Source organism: Corylus avellana, chromosome 6 (assembly GCF_965113065.1).
Source record: "Corylus avellana chromosome 6, dhCorAvel1.hap1.2, whole genome shotgun sequence".
In the NCBI taxonomy this organism is placed as follows: Eukaryota; Viridiplantae; Streptophyta; class Magnoliopsida; order Fagales; family Betulaceae; genus Corylus; species Corylus avellana.
Window position 1 is genome coordinate 26,302,253 of NC_142495.1, and position 16,189 is coordinate 26,318,441.

At 39.6% G+C, this 16,189-nt stretch overlaps 1 protein-coding gene across 3 annotated transcripts; it reads right to left on the minus strand.

Annotated features, from left to right (window-relative positions):
• Window positions 1–1,141: 1,141 nt before the first annotated feature.
• Window positions 1,142–12,972, minus strand: LOC132187973 (uncharacterized). Of its 3 annotated transcripts, none has more exons than XM_088517144.1 (3): window positions 12,831–12,972; window positions 7,859–12,668; window positions 1,142–1,473 (listed from the first exon to the last, which is right to left on the minus strand). In XM_088517144.1, the coding sequence occupies exon 2, from the start codon at window positions 12,620–12,622 to the stop codon at window positions 7,868–7,870; it is 4,755 nt and encodes a 1,584-aa protein (XP_088373270.1). In that variant the 5' UTR covers window positions 12,623–12,668; window positions 12,831–12,972; the 3' UTR covers window positions 1,142–1,473; window positions 7,859–7,867. The 3 variants fall into 3 exon arrangements, with proteins under 3 accessions (XP_088373270.1, XP_059458377.2, XP_059458378.2); XM_059602394.2 differs by having other exon boundaries at window positions 7,859–12,711; XM_059602395.2 differs by having other exon boundaries at window positions 7,859–12,588; window positions 12,831–12,971.
• Between the last annotated feature and the right edge of the window lie 3,217 nt (window positions 12,973–16,189).

A 16,189-nucleotide genomic window follows, 5' to 3' on the forward strand; every position in this document is an offset into this window, starting at 1 on the left:
AAAATACTAGGCAGAATCTATCAAATGTTATCACGTGTACACCTGTATCATATCGACACGTTCCTTTAAAAAAAAAAAAAAAAATGTGGTGGCGAAGAAAATTCCCGTGATGATTGGATTGTCAACAACCCTTTTCGAATTTAACCATATTTTTTAAATTAAATAATTATATTTTTATAAATATAATATAATAATTATTAAATTATAAATATTGTTATATAACATCTTAACTATTTAATTATAGTTAAGATGTAAAAAAAATTGCTAGGTGAGTAAATTAAGTCCGATGACTTGGTATATGAAACGGCTATAATATCAAATATTTGTCCTTATATGGGAAGTTTCGTGGGTTTGATATTTTGAACTTATTTCTCTCTAATTTAAGTTTGCTTGCTCCAAAAATAATGTTCAAATCTTCATTTGAATCCGAAATTATTGCAGAACCTGAAAATCTGGACATTGATTCCAAATTCCAATTCAGTAGTTCTCATTTCTTCTATTTTATGAGTTAGATTGGCCCCGTCAAAAGAAAAAAGATATCCGAAGGTCCAAAATAGCAGAGAACAATTCAAGTGACCGAGTCGACATGAGTGTGAAGAATAATAACATTACTTTTTTTTGTTTTGTAGTTTTAATTTCTTTCACCATATTGATTGTTTTAGGGGCGTTTGTTGCCCTTTGTAATTGTAGAATTTTATAAGTTGCACACTTAAAAATTAAAAAAATAATAAAATAAAATAAAATAAAAAAGCATGTAGCTCAAATGTGCATAGGAAAATGTTAAGAAAAATACTACTAGACATATAACTTTTTTACAACTTGTTAACATACGTTCACATGATATTGGAGGGTGTTAAAACTGGGTTGGAAGAATTCTTTCCAACCCAATCTATTAAATTGACGTGTCCTTAAACAATGTGATTCTCGCATGCTCTAAGGACTGATGCTATTTTGATAGATAAGATCATAAGTCCAACCCAAGCTTCAATTATTGCAAAGCAATGCCAACGCAAGAAAAGCTAAAGCTCCATGAAAAATCCGAGAATTCCCTCCCTCCCTCCCTCCCTCCCTCCACCATTGTTTTGAGACTGAAGATTGTATTACATAGAATGATACATAAATGATAAATAACAGGAGAAGATGAGCCAATACCCAAATCTTATAGCCGCCAAGGATAACAACCATTTAAAAAGGGTCAATTACATTGCTGTACATGGACTAAGGGAATCACGTAAGATTACAGAACAAAGCAAAATTACTCCTCTTCGCTAAAAAAAAAAAAAATTAAAAAAAAAAAAAAAAGAAAGAAAAGAAAGAAGCTGAACAGTTAAATGAATAGATAACCAGATGAATTAACAGCCTGATTACCTCCTTCAGCAGCCCATTCAGAAAATTCTCCGCTACAGCATCACCATGATTATCATCATCATCAGTAGATGGAACATCTGCCTATTCTTCACCATCTGCTTTCCCCTATATTAAAAACTTATTTAAATGGGTATGAAAGCATTTAGAAAAAAGAAGAAAAAAAAAAACATATGAAAAGGTGTAGAAGAGAAGATATCATATGCGAGTGCACATGGCTAGGCCTTCACTCAACAAGGCAGAATTCAGTAGTTACTGCCCATCATTCTGTACACAAACATATAATAAAATCTATTTGGCAGACATCAATCAATTAGGCGCCTAGCCTCATAAGTTGGTGCTTCAAATCCAACCTGGACCACCTTAATGAAACCCGGATTCTAATAGATACTGAGGCTTTTTCTAAAAAGCTCTTTTTGGCTTTTTTTTTTTTTTTGTTTTTTAAATAAACAAAAGCTCTATTTACGCAGTCCCAAATAAACTCTAAGTCATTTACCAAGTAAAGCTTTATTGAACAACACAAGATTTTTAATTCCCAAACCTCCCTTAGGAACTGAGGAGCAGATAGTCTTCCAATTCACTAGATGAAACTTAGGCTCACCACCTAATCCATCTAAAAGAAAGTCCCTTTGAAGACGTTCCAATCTTTCTAGCTATACCAGCTGGTAAAGGGAAACGGGACAAGAAGTACATAGATAAACTGGATAACGAACTCTTGAATAGAGTTAGGAGATCACCCTATTCCAACTAACTAATCTTCTTTCTATTTCCTCAACTTCCACATACCAAATAGCTTTCGACTTTAAAGAAGCACCCAGTGGAGGTTCCAAATATTTCAAGGGTAGAGAAGATATAGTACAACTGAGAATATCGACCAGCTCTCCCTCCCTAATGTGGTACCTCCCCACTGCAACTAATTCAGATTGACTAAGATTTAACCTTATACCCAAAATCGCCTCAAAAAACAAGAGAATGTGATACAGATTATAGATATTATCTTGATCTACATCACACATAATCCGGGTGAGCTGGTTGGGAAGGGGTTATTAGCGAAAAAAGAATTGCTAAGAGATAGATTCTACTATTTGGACAGGACGAATGAGTGGATGTGCAGGCTCTATGCTGGCTAAATTATTCCTATGCCTGCTCGAACAGTTAAACCTAACAAGCAAATAAAACGTTAGTGACTTGTTTGCAAAAAGAACGTGAGATATTTCCAAGGGGCGGCGTTATGTATGTCCACCCAAAATCCAAATAAATAACCCCCAACCATAGCTCAGCTCTAGAAGCATCTTACTACGAGCCTCCATGACAATCACGACAAGGAGAGGCGAGGCAAGAGATAGGCTCTTGGCAAAGACTTTGGGAGCTGCCAAAGAAACCATGTAGGCTAGCATTAATCAAAATAGAGAACCGGGCCATGCAGAAACAAGAAACATCCATTTCCTCCATTTAGTACCAAAGCTATGACGCCCCAAAAGATAGAAGAGGAACTCCCAATTGACATGATCACAGGCTTTTTCCATGTCCAGCTTGCAAATCACGTCAGGAATTCCTAATTTCAACCTACTGTCTAGACACTGAACTGAGGCTATTACCATCTATTCCCAATACCTGTTTCATTCTGATAGCAACAACTTCAGCCAAAATTTTATACACTCCCCACCAGGCTAATTGGTCTGAAATCCTTCACTTCCAATTGCCCTTGTCCGAAAATGGCCAATCGTTTTAGGGATAAGGGCAATGAAAGTAGCGTTAAAATTCTTCTCAAACAACTCATACTCATGAACGCCAAGGAAGACACACACAAGATCACCATTCACTATAGCCCAGCATGACCGAGAAAAGCAATAGCAAAGCCATCCGGGCCCGATGCATTGTCACCATCCATACTAAGCAATGCATGAAAAACTTCCTCCTCTTGAAAACAATCTCTCCAACCAATCTACTTCTGAAGAGTCTAAATCGGAAAACTCCAGACCATCTAATTTAGGGTGCCAATGAACTATTTCATAAAAGAGATTCTTGAAATATTGAATGATTGTATCATTGATCTCTTGGTAGGAGGTAACAATGCTATCAATGTTAAGACTGGAGATAAAGTTGTTTCTCCTGTGAGAGTAGGCAAGGCAGTAAAAAAAAGGGTATTGTGATCCCCTTCCTTTAACCAATTCTCCTTCGATTTTTGTCTCCAACTTCCTTCTTGCACAAGGGCAACATTCTCCAAATCTGCTTTCGCCTTAGCCCTGCTGACTCTCTTCTCTTCTATAAGAGATCTGTCCTCTTCTAAATAATCGAGAGATGGGATCTCCTCCATTAAAAACCTCTTATTCTCCTCTACATTTTTTAATACCTCTTTGTTTGATCGTTTAAAATCAATTTTCAACTGTTTTACTTTATTAGCAAAAATAAAACAAGGAAACTGAGAAACTAATACAAACCCCACCATTATTTCACCATGTCTACAAAACCTTCTGCGTTCAGCCACATGTTCTCAAATTTTAATGAGAGCGATCCTCTAGACAGATCTCCACAGTCAAGCAATATGAGAAAATGATCTGGTAAGGGTTGAGGAAGACGATGCTGGATCAGGTCTGGGAAATACTCTTCCCAATCTCCAGGAACTGGAAATCTATAATCCTGGACATAGAGGGCAGGTTTTAGTTATTAGACCAAGTGAAAAAAATCTCCAGCCAGCAGAATATCCATCAACCATTGCTTTGAAATGAAATCTGAAAATTCCTTCATGGCACAGGTTAACCGAGTTGTTCCAACCTTTTGTTTGGGAAGCAAGTAACATTGAAGTTCTCCCCCAATGCACCAAGGAACTTCTCACCAACTGAAAACCCCTGATAACTACCAAAAAATCCCAAACAAACTGGTCCAATAAGATTTGAATTTGCATGAGATAGAGAAAGTGCCCACCACCCCTTCAATGCATTCTACTACACATTTATCCCACATCAAAAGAATACCCCGAGGCAGGCAGAACAGACCATCCCGTGAAAGGTGCACCCCACAAAGGGACAAGACCAGCTGAAATCTGCTCTCTTGTTTCTTGCAAACTCACTATGTCAGGCTTCCAAATTTTCAATAAGTTGCCAATGTTAAACCTTTTCCCTGCATCATTTAGTCCTCAAACATTCTAACTAATAATTTTCAAATTCATAATGGGGTAGAAGCCTTGCCACAATACCGAGAAGTACGGGGTTGGGATGGATTCCTCTTGGAGTCATAGCTGTTCCCTAACTCCTCTAACCCCACCCCCTCTCTTTTTTGAAGGAGCCCAACTTTCTGTTAATAACCTTACGGCTGGATTCAATTGCTTTCAATTACAGAGAATAAATTTGAAAGCTCCTATCAAAGCCTTCATATGAAACCCCCCCAGAATTTTTCTAGCCCATACATACATCTCTTGACCAAATTTGAGCTCTCAAGTTGCCACGCACAAGAGATAAGGAATTGAGAGGGGAGATCTGGAGAACAATACAAAGGGCACCCTCTTGGCAAGACGAGGGAACCACATAAACTAGGCTGGAGGGCTCAATATCTGCTACGACAATTCCCACAAAAAAATTAAACACATAAGCTAGGCCATGCAGATCCTCTGGTAAAGGCAAACTTTCACTCGTCTCAGATTCACAGGGGTCCCCACTAGAAAAAGCAAAAAATGGGAGAATCCTACTATTGTTTTTTGGGAGAGAGAATGAATTTGGGAAGAAGAAAAGGAGCTGTGTCGGAGGTAACAAACCTTGGCGTCCATCACTAATGGAGAAGACCCAGCCACCAGCAAGACTGTAACCATGCTCGTTATTGTTTTTAGACACTAAGAGCATCTCCAGTAGTAAGAGGTATTCTACCTAATCAAAAAGCACAATTCTCTATTTTCGCTACTCATTTTTTAATACCAACTCCAACAGATTCTTTATTTCATTCTTTATTTTATTAAATATTATTTTTTAATCTTTCGTTTTTTTTTTTTTTTGATCCACGACCACTTTTGCATCATCTTATAAATTGTAATAGAATTGATTCACGTAGCATACCTGTGCGTTATTTTTATTTATTTTTATTTTTCTATTTTTAGTTTGTCAATTATATGCATGCTATTCATTTTTTTGGGGGAGTTTTTAGTGATTCAAAAGACTTGAATTTGTATCATAAATTCATGAAAAGAGAATAGAGAAGAGAGAGAAACGTTGAGGGAGAGAGAGAAGAGAGAGAGAAGAGAGAGAAAATAATGTGAAAATAATATTATATTCAACAATCTAGTGTGCTACAGTGAATAGCAATATGAAGCTATTCACTGTAGTAGTTAAGGTATAATACCTAATATGAAGCTATTCAGTTGGGGCAAAAAAAAAGACAAAAATAACTAAATGTAGCTAATATCTCCCTTTTAGGTACACTGCTGGAAATGCTCTAACACCGACATTACACCAGGTTTCATTAACGATTCAACTACATAGAGGGGTCATGAAATGCAATGAAGAGCATCGTCGACCCATGAATGGTCCAAATGGACCACTCACCCGAAAATGAAAGTCGTCCCAAGAAACGCAACTTGAGCCACATGCTTGTTAACAAACATAAGTCAAAGTCCGCTGCAATTCCAGCCTTAGGGTGGCACAAATTTGAAGCACCAAGACACGCAACTCGGGCCACATGCCTGTTAATAAACTCAGGCTGAAACCCACTACAATTCAGGCCTTCGGGTGGCACAAATCTGAAACCCACTCAAAATAAAATTCTAAAGTGAAGCCCATTGGTAGCAAGAGGGTTTACGTGTGCTGTGAGAGCCTAGAGAAGGACCTGATGCTTAGAGCAAGGTGTCCTTAAATGACATGGGCCTTTGTATTTCACTGGGGCCCAAAACACCACCAGTACTATCACATTCAATTCGCTCAAGCTCACCCTACTATGGGGTTTTGTGAAGATTATTTACGTGTGGTACCCAAGCAAAGCCACTCAAGCTTGAGCTTGAGCTTTTACCCAAATGACATAGCGCTTTCCTTTAACGTCTACACAAACACTTATATGAGTTCCTTTGCCAGTACCTTTAAGAGTATTAGAAAGGTACTCTTTTCGCATTGTGTAGCCACCACGAAGAAAAATACAGTGCTCCCACCTTCTTGCCCCTAATGCCTTGTTTTACCAATATTCAAGCACTAGGAGAAACAACGGCGTTGGCAGCACTGGACGGCTGTAATGTTGCACTTTGTGTGTGCCTAAAGAGCCAAACATTCTGGTGAGCCATGACAGAAGCCCCGTCGGCAACCCTATCATTAGAAGTGGTCGGGCCACCCTGTCCGGCAACCACTTGAGCGAAAGTGCGATTCACAAGAACTGAGTGAGACTCGATGGGTGTAAATCAACAGCCAGAGGTGCGCATTTCATGCAAGTAAATGGAAAACAAATACTGCAGCACCTCCACGAACCCACACCAACCCCATTTCTTCTTGCCATCAGGAATAAGAATAAATCCCCTCCACCCATTGCTGGTGAACTCTTCAATGGCCATATAGCTCCCATGATGATTACTGCACTGCTGACCTAAGAAGGCTCTCTAAGAATCTCCAAACTTGCAAAAAAACCTGCATTGTTTTCCACTCTAGCCATTGCGTTGACCGTCAAAAGTAACCAAAAAGCTCTCTCTCCCTAGAAGGATTGAACAGCGATAACCCTTCCCATTCCACTATTCTTAGCCTGAAGGAGTTTCCCCTTGGCTCGATAATGAACTCAAAAGATTTTGCTTCTACGAAGAAAAACCTCCCCATGGGGGTCTTTGTTAAACTAACAGACTCAATGAAGCAGAACCCACACACCAAACTCCTCAGACAGCGTCGACAACATCATCCCATGACACACAAGCAACCAAACAAGAATCAGAGGAGCTAAAATACTAAGAAATCCAAGCACACAAGCATAGAGAATGAGCAGGACGCACCCTCTAGGGTAGGGAGGGAGAGGAGGAGGGGGGAAGCAAGACCCCCTAGGAGCAGCTCAAACACTAAACACTTTCAGGATGGATCCAGCAATACACGCCTAAGAGAGCCCCTAATCAGAAGAACAGATAAACTACATAAAAAAGAACTCACCCAATTTGTTAGAGACCCTTTTTCCCTTCACTTCTGTTCCAAGCTGTAAAAACGTAAAAGTTAATGTTCATTCCTTTTCTAGCATTAGGGATTGGAAACATGGAATGTCTATCCTTCTTTGTTTCTTCTTTTTTACAAGTACTTTGCTACACGTCTCATTAACAAAACAGAAAGGGTTGGAATTATTTAGGTGCTTTTCCAGCATTCCTCCTTCACAAGTTAGCCCCTTCAACTGATACTCCCTCAAATCTTAAGTTAGTATATCAAACAGCTATATTAATTATTAGTTTCTGCTCTTTCAGCACGGAAAATGCTGCCAGTAGTAATCAAGCAATCATGAGAAAAATTACAAAACATTATTGATATTAAAACATAATGCAAGTGCAAATATATACCTGAAACTTTCACACTAGATTAACTTCAAGAACGGCAAGATCCAGTTGCATCTCATGGTCCTGGGCTGTGTCCATTGGAGAAGCTTTAAACAGAGCGGATGGTGTATAGCTAAGCTGGTAATTTACCAGCTTTGGCCCAAAAATGTTGAACCTTCCAGCACTGCTGAAAGCAACTTCTGCATCGGAAGACTTCTTAAAAACCACTCTAGCACGGCTTGTATCGCGATCAACTTCTGTTTCAGATTCCTTCAGTGGTCCAAAACGCCTAAACGTCTTATTCAAGCTTGTTTCTGATGGAACAGAATTCACCTCAGAGAAGTTCATTACAATCTCAGCTGGTGAATTCTCATCCACATAGCCAGCAGGTTTCTCAGTTGCCACAGCATGATTGCCATCCGAATATCGCTTCCTGGAATATGGCCTACGGCTCACTTGAAGGGGATTTTCTAGTTGAACAGGGACAATTTGATACTCTCTTTTCCTGTTTCTACGTGAAGGTTCTTCAGAACCATTTTGGATGACCCTGTCTGTCCAGTAAGTGTCACTCATATCCTCAAATTCAAATGTTTCAGGTGACCCAGCAACAGAATGAGATGATTTTTTTCTTTTACCACCAACTTTGTCCATAGCCAAAAAATCTCTTTCAGAATATTGTCCTGATGCTACTGAATTTCTAAAGTCAGAGAAGAAACTAACAATAACATTCAAGAAACCATATCCTCTCAGGGGATCTTGTGCTGCTATCTGAAGTTGTGATAACAAATCCTCTAATGATGAGTACTCTGTTGAAACAATTATTCTTCCTCTTTGGGCATCCTCAGAATCTTGGAAGGAAACATCAGCTTCATCCCCAGCAGCTATGTCATCATTGCCTCCATCTAGCTTCTGGAACCTCTCACTATTACTTTTCAAGATAGCAGGAGACCCAGTCAATTGGCTTGCAGCTCTCCGTATACAATCACCAATTTTAAATGATGGCTTGGGGAAGGAAGGCGGAGTGGTATTAGAAACCTTTGCAAAGGAAATGGTCTTCCTTCCATCTTGTGGCACATAGTCATCATGGTAATCAACAGACTTTCGTTTCTTGCCAGCAGATGATGAAACCGAAGCACCAGTGGTCTTCCCATCTGACCAATTATCACCATCGGGAGGATCTAACATCCCACCCATTAATTCGGACAATCTTCTTTCTTTCTTTTTGTAAAATACATCATCTTTTAAATTATGTTTACGTTTGTGAGAAGAGCTGTTCTGGCTTTTCAAAATCTCCTGCTTAAAGGAAGTTAACTCATCATCCTTATAAATAGCAGTGTCATGCTCATACACTTCACTTGAATGCTTTCTGTCCTCATAAACTAAAGCATCTGTGTCACTCTCCAACAACTGTCCACAAACTTGGAATTCAGGCAAACTACCATAACCCTTTAATTGATAAAAGGCCCGCAGCTGGGCCTTGGCTACCACAAGCTCAAAGCGATCACCGCCACCAGATGGGAACCGTGCCAAGGCTTTCATGTATTCGATTAATTTATCAGGTTCAAAGGAACTAGCACTAGCAGATCCATCCACTCCTTCTCTTGTACTTGCTTCTTGCCGGATCCCAGCATTCTCAACAATCTGGAATTTAATTTCTTCATAGGCATCTTTTGGTATGCAAGAGCATGCTAGCCCAAACTCTACACGTCTTGAGACCTCTTCCAAAGCACAATCGACAGCATTCTGAAATGTTTCTGAATTGCTCTGCTTCTCTTCATGGGAGAAATGCGTTCGAAATGGCTTTAACTGAGATGCTTCATTCCAGGCAAACGTTCGATCCCCAAAATATGCTACCAAAAAATAATCCTTTTTATAATGTTTCATTGCCTTCTCAGATGAATCCGAAGGATCAAATATCTGCCCAGGCCACCATGGGTGGCTCCTTACTTTACCCCATACTAAATCTGATACAGAGAATTCATCTTCATTTTCTGATGGCAGCTGATAACTAGCTTGATGCACATCAACTGCACTTCCATGATTCAGAGCTGCCCGTTCAACAAATTTCTCTTCATCGGCTTTCGACTGCTCAGTATCAGTAATGTCATCTTCAACTTCCATGTCCTGCCCTCCATGCAAACCAACATGTTCGGCTTTCATCACTAGTCCTTCAACTCCAACCTGTGGTCCAATTTTTGAATCAATTTGAACAAGATCACCAGCTGTGCTCTTCTCTAAGCACTCTTCAGACTCCACTGATCCTGATACTTCAATGTTGGAATTCAAAACCTCCCCAGTGTCCATAGGAGCAATTTCCACTGTGTCAGTGACTTGGGTGTCTGTTTCAAAATTTGGATTTAGAACATTTCCATCCTCGCCTGCCACTTCAGTTTCAAGAACTACTAGACTTGGCTGGCCCGAGGACATTGCATCTGAACATTCAGCTTTTGTAACTAGTTTCTTTACTTCAGTCTCTTGTCCAATATTGGAATCAATCTGAGATAGATCACCAGCCAAACCCTTTTCCAAGCACTCTTCAGAGTCCAACAGTATATCTTTCTCAACAGACCCCAGAACCTCACTACCGGAACCTATATCGGATTCGCGGTCCATCACAGCAGTTTGCCTTCGGTCGGTGACTTGAGCATCCCTTTGTGTGCTACCACATGTCGCAAAATTTAAGTTCTCATCATTTCCAAAGCAAGACGATATCCCATCCCTATCAATAGTTTCTGGAACCTCAACATTTGAATCTGAAAGAACCTTGTCATGCCCAGCTGCAGCTTCCCCAACAATACCTACTTGGTTTGATGTTGAATCTCCACATACATGACTGTGACTTGCAGTGCTCAGACAAACTGTCTCAACCTTTACCGACTGTTCTTCAACTTTTTCCAGCCCTCCACGCAAACAAACTGGTTCAGCATCAATAACTTGTTTGTCAACTTCCATCTCTTGCCCTATATTTGAATTAACCAGTTCAGCATCAATAACTTGTTTGTCAACTTCCATATCTTGCCCTATATTTGAATTAACCTGAGAAGGATCATGAGCCATGCTTTTGTCTAAGCATTCTTCAAGCTTTAAATGCTGGTCTGATTCAGTGTTCAAAGGATCCTTGTCATCCATTACTGTATTATTACCTTCAACAATTGCTTGATTTGGCAGACATGAGGCATCACCGTGATTTTTGGAGCTCTCACCCACTTTCTCAACCTTTTCCCACTGCTCTTCCATTGAACAAGTAGGGTTTTCATCCATAGCACCAGTCTCCATTCCTTCAACTTTGGAACACAAAGTATCCCCTTTATCCATTCCTGCAACTTCCCCGGTAGCAGCAACTTTGCTTTCTTCATCCAATGATTTGGTATTTGCAACAACTTTTTTTGTTCCTTCAAAAGTAGCCTCTACCATTAAACTTTGTTCTCTCCCCGAAATAGAAACAACCCCCTCCAAGGTACTACTGCCAGAATCAACAACTTTGGGATACATTCCCTCCTCGTTGACCATCACTGGAGATTTTTCCTCAACAACTTGGGTCTGTATTGAATTTTCTACAATTGGCGTAGCACACACAGCCATAGCCTTGATTCCAGGATTCCAAGCTTCATCATCTACAACACCAACATTTTGTGTCTTCGAATCAATGGCTGCATCCCCTCCATTATCAGCCAATTTTCTACCATGCTCAGCACCCTCCACAACCACTCGTCTCTCTAAATCTTCCACATTTTCCATCATGGCATCTTCTTTAAGAACTTGGGTTTCAACACCCAAGGAACCCATGACCACAGAAGAATCTCCTACCCCATTTTCCATTAAAGTATTCCTTGCTTTATCATCCAAAGCCCCAACTTCCTGTGAATTACTACACTCAATTTCATCAACCCCACCACCAGTCACTTCCCTAGCTCTCTCTGCACCCATCTCAGCCATTTCTTGCTCCAAACCCTCCTCCCTGGCAACTACTGCAACCTCCTCCACGTGAACAACATGGGTTTCTCCACAAATGGAACCCACAACCGCCAAAGAACCACCAAACTCATTACCACTTCCCACACTCCGTGCCTCACCATCCAAAATCCCTGCTTCCCCTGGTGTCACATCATCATTTCCACTACCAACACCAACCACTTCCATCCCTCTCTCCCCAGCCCCCTGGGCTTCTCCTCCCTCCACACTCCGTGCCTCAGCATCCAAAACACCGGTTTCCCCTGGTATCACACCACCATTTCCACTACCAACACCAACCACTTCCATCCCTCTCTCCACTGCCCCCTGGGCCGCTCCTCCCTCTGTACTCCCCTCCTCCCTCACCACAACCCCAACCTCCTCCACCATGACAACTTTTGTTCGTTCCTCCCGCAACTCCACAACCCCTGAAGAACCCTCAACCCCAATCTGGCTTCCAAGATTGGATGCTTCACCGGCTGAAACTCCAATTTCCCGCAAACCCAATTCACTAACTACACCATCTCCGCCCAAAGATTTAACATCTCCCTCCAAAGATTTAACTTCTCCCTCTAACCCTGCCTCATCCTCAACGGACCCACCACGCCCAACTTCCCCATGAGTACAAATACCATCAACATACACATCAGAACCCAAAACCTCCACCATAATATCGTCCCCATTACAACCCCCACTATCCTCTACTCTCTCAACGCCCTGAGAGATAGACCCCTCAACTGGGGTTTGGGCGTCGCCAGCTACATGCTCGCTAACTATCACAGTAGTAGACTCAGAAACACTACCTGCACAAACATCCTTGACCTTGTTCTCATCCATAGAAACAGTATCTGGGTAAATCTCAAAACCATCAAAGACAGCTTCCCTAACAATAAAATTCGAAAAATAGTGCCCAAAACTGATAAGCCCTAAATACAATCAAGAAAGATGATACACCGTGTAAAGCATAACACAAATAAAATCAAACCCAAAATTACTTTTTAACTATTGGAAAAAGATAGTGATGGATTAAGATTGTTAAGAGTACCTGAGTCAGATCTTTCTACGAGGGAACGATGAGAGGGTTTGGGGTTTAGAAGGTGAAAAAAAGGTCCGGAGGAAGAGATAGTGGGCAAAGGTGGGTGTCCCTTCTGATGAGAGAGAGAGGGAGAGATCTAAAAAAACACAGAGCCCGAATATAATGCGGCCTTGTCCTTTCTCACTTTCCAGTGATTGGTCGGCACTTACAGCTCTGTTAAATTTTCTTGAGCAAGTGAAAGTGGGGGACTTTTGTTGTTTTACAAACGAAAAAGTGACGGTCAAATGGCGTTACAACACGTTTCCGCTATCTACGTTTTACAAGTTGAATTGGCTTCTCTTTCTTCCATGTGGCATATAATGACTGGATTCCAAAGGAGCTTAGCTACACCTCCTGGTTAAGAATCCTAAGACTTTGGAAAGATGTACATCACAGCTCTGTCTGTCTTCTTTTTTATCTTTTTTTTTTTAATTTTTTTTTTTTTTTTTTTTGCCTTTTGACAAATACTAGGAGTCTACTAATGGTTGCCAACCTTGCGGACTTAGCGGTTATTGACTAAAATCACTAATCACAACCGCATAAGGCAGTTATTAGATTTGAATAATTGCAACCGTTTCGCCTAGGCTGTTAGCGGCTATTCAAACCAATAATCGATGGTTTTATAACTGTTTTTTTTTATAAGGTCTTTGGGGCTTTTTTAGCAGGGCTGAGCGTCGGTCGGTAATGTCAGTTTCGGTAAAAAAAATTTATTTTCATCTTTCGAATTGACAATGTCGGTAAAGTCGGTTATTTCACCGACTTATTCCGTCAAATTTTATTTTATTTCGCATTTCAAACCAAATGCGGTCTGTAAAGTCGGTGTCGATAATGTCGGCATGTGGAAAAGTGGCAAATTTGTCGGTAAAGTTGGTCGAAAGTCGGTCGGTAAAGTCGGTTCGATTAAAAAACCTCTTCCGCCTACTGAACCGAAAAATTCGGAATAAAAAAAAGCATGCCGCCTATTGTCCACCATCTAGTCGGTAATGGTCGGTGTCAGTCGAAATCGGTCGAAAGTCGGTTAATCGGTAATTTGCTCAGCCCTATTTTTGAGGTGTTTTGGGCCTTCATTGTGCCTATGTTTTAGGCTTATTTTAAGTAGTTTTAGGTCAAAGTGTTCCAAAAAAATAATGAATATGATGAAACCCTATCCTTAACTCGTATTTAAAACGACACCATTTTGGTGTTTAACACCAAAACAACGTCGTTTTAATGTTATATTATTAATATAAAATATATAATATGTATTGATATTATTATATATAAGGGTATGTGGTTAGCGATTTTACATAACCTCCTACCAAAGCAGTTATGCGGTTAGTGGTTGCGGAACGGTTATAACTGCTCTGTTTGTACACCCCTAAGATCACTAGCAACAGCTTCCCTTTGATTTTCCCTAAATTTATGATACAAAACTATTTTGTGGTTCCCTATGAAAATATATTCCATAATAGCTTCCCTTACTTTTTTCTTATACCATTAAAATATTATTTATTTATAAAATACAAGTTCCTTATATACCCTCACTTTTTTTCTCAAAATCACAACGCAATCCCCAATTAAAGACAAAAATATGAAAGATGAGAGAGGAAAGATAAATGTTTATAATAAAATAATGTATATGGAACTACTTTTGGTTCCCTACACAGCTACACATTGAGAAACGCTGTAGCAACATTTGAGGGTTAATTAAATGTAGGGAATCTGATGTGAGTAAGTTTTATGTGTTTTTTTTTTTTAATTTTTCATAAATATAAAGAAGGGAATGACATATAGGGCATCTGCTGCTAGTAATTAAGCATTTTTTTATGATAAGCAAAATAATAATAATAATAATAATAATAAATTAGGTGCATTCCTTTAAAATAGTGAATAGAATATATTAATGTGTACACTATCACCAGTCATAATATGACATGTGTCACTTACAATATATTTTTTTTTTAAAAAAAAAAATCAAATTATATATATATATATATAACGCAGGGGGTGGTCGGGCCACCCTCTTTGACCAAAACGAGGGAGGGCGAAACACCCCCAATGGTCAGGGAGTGGTTAGACCATCTCCTCTTATCACATCTATAAGTGACTAAACCAACGCCACGACCAATGAGAGTGGTTTGGCCACTCCCTCAAATTTTGTTTAATTGACCATTTGGAGTGGTTGGATCAAGTACATGACAACCAGAGAGGGTGGTTGAATCACCTCATTGCCTCTCAATGGTTTAGCATCCCCTATTTAGCCAAAGTGGGTGACTTGACCACCCCCATTCGGCTAAAGGGGCTTGGAGTGGCCGGATCACCCTCTTGCATTTTTTCTTCGTTTTTTTTAGATATTGATTTTTTAAACTTTTTTGAATATTTTTTAGTAATTTTTATGAGTAATATTATAAACCACATTTTTATCACATAATATTAACGTGGTAATCTCAACTAACCGTTCGATTGATCCTCATTTTTTGCAATGAGATATATTCGTGAAACTTTTTGTTTTTGTTTTTGTTTTTTTTTTTTTTTTCATTTCATCTTAGTGAAACCCTTTTGTTCCAAATTTATTCCAAGTATTTATCCCCTTTTTCTTGTCTTTTTATTATAACACTTACAGGATTTGTCGTGTCTAACCTATGTTTATGACGTACATTGTACTCACTTTCTTCCACACTTTTATCTCATAGGGAACCTTGGTGTGCATTTCATGCCTCTTTGTTATTTTCTTAACAATTAAAATATGCTTTCTAATTCATCAGGCGTGTTGTAGTGGGCCTAAGATCCAACCCATATATGAAGCCTAGACCACAAATCTTTTCGAAAACTTTCTCTTTCCTCCAAGCCAATGGGTTTAAAAGTTTTTTTGCAGAGGAAATTCGATGGCCCGTGGGACTCATAGGCTATGTTTGCGAACAGGCCGGGCCGGCACTGTAGCTGGAACGGCACTGTTCCAGCTACAGTGCCAACTGACACGTGGCGTCAGAAATTAATTTTTTATCTTAATTTTTTTTTTTTAAAAAAAAAAATCAAAATATTAAAAAAAAAAAAAAAAAAAAAGGTGGCGAACGTTGGGGTGGTTCCAGCCACCCCTTTCTCCTCATTTTTTCTTTTTTTTTTTTTAATATTTTGCTTTATTAAGAAAAAAAAAAAAAAAAAGAAGAAGCAAAAAGTCAATTTTTGCTGCTGGCACTGTAGTTGGAACAGTGCCGTTCCAGCTACAGTGCCGGCCCGGCCTGTTCGCAAACATAGCCATATATAGATAGTAGCAAAAGCACGATTGTGACTTGTGGCATTGTGGGGAATGGTGATAGAGGCATTTAGTTGTCTGAATTACGGTCAATTTA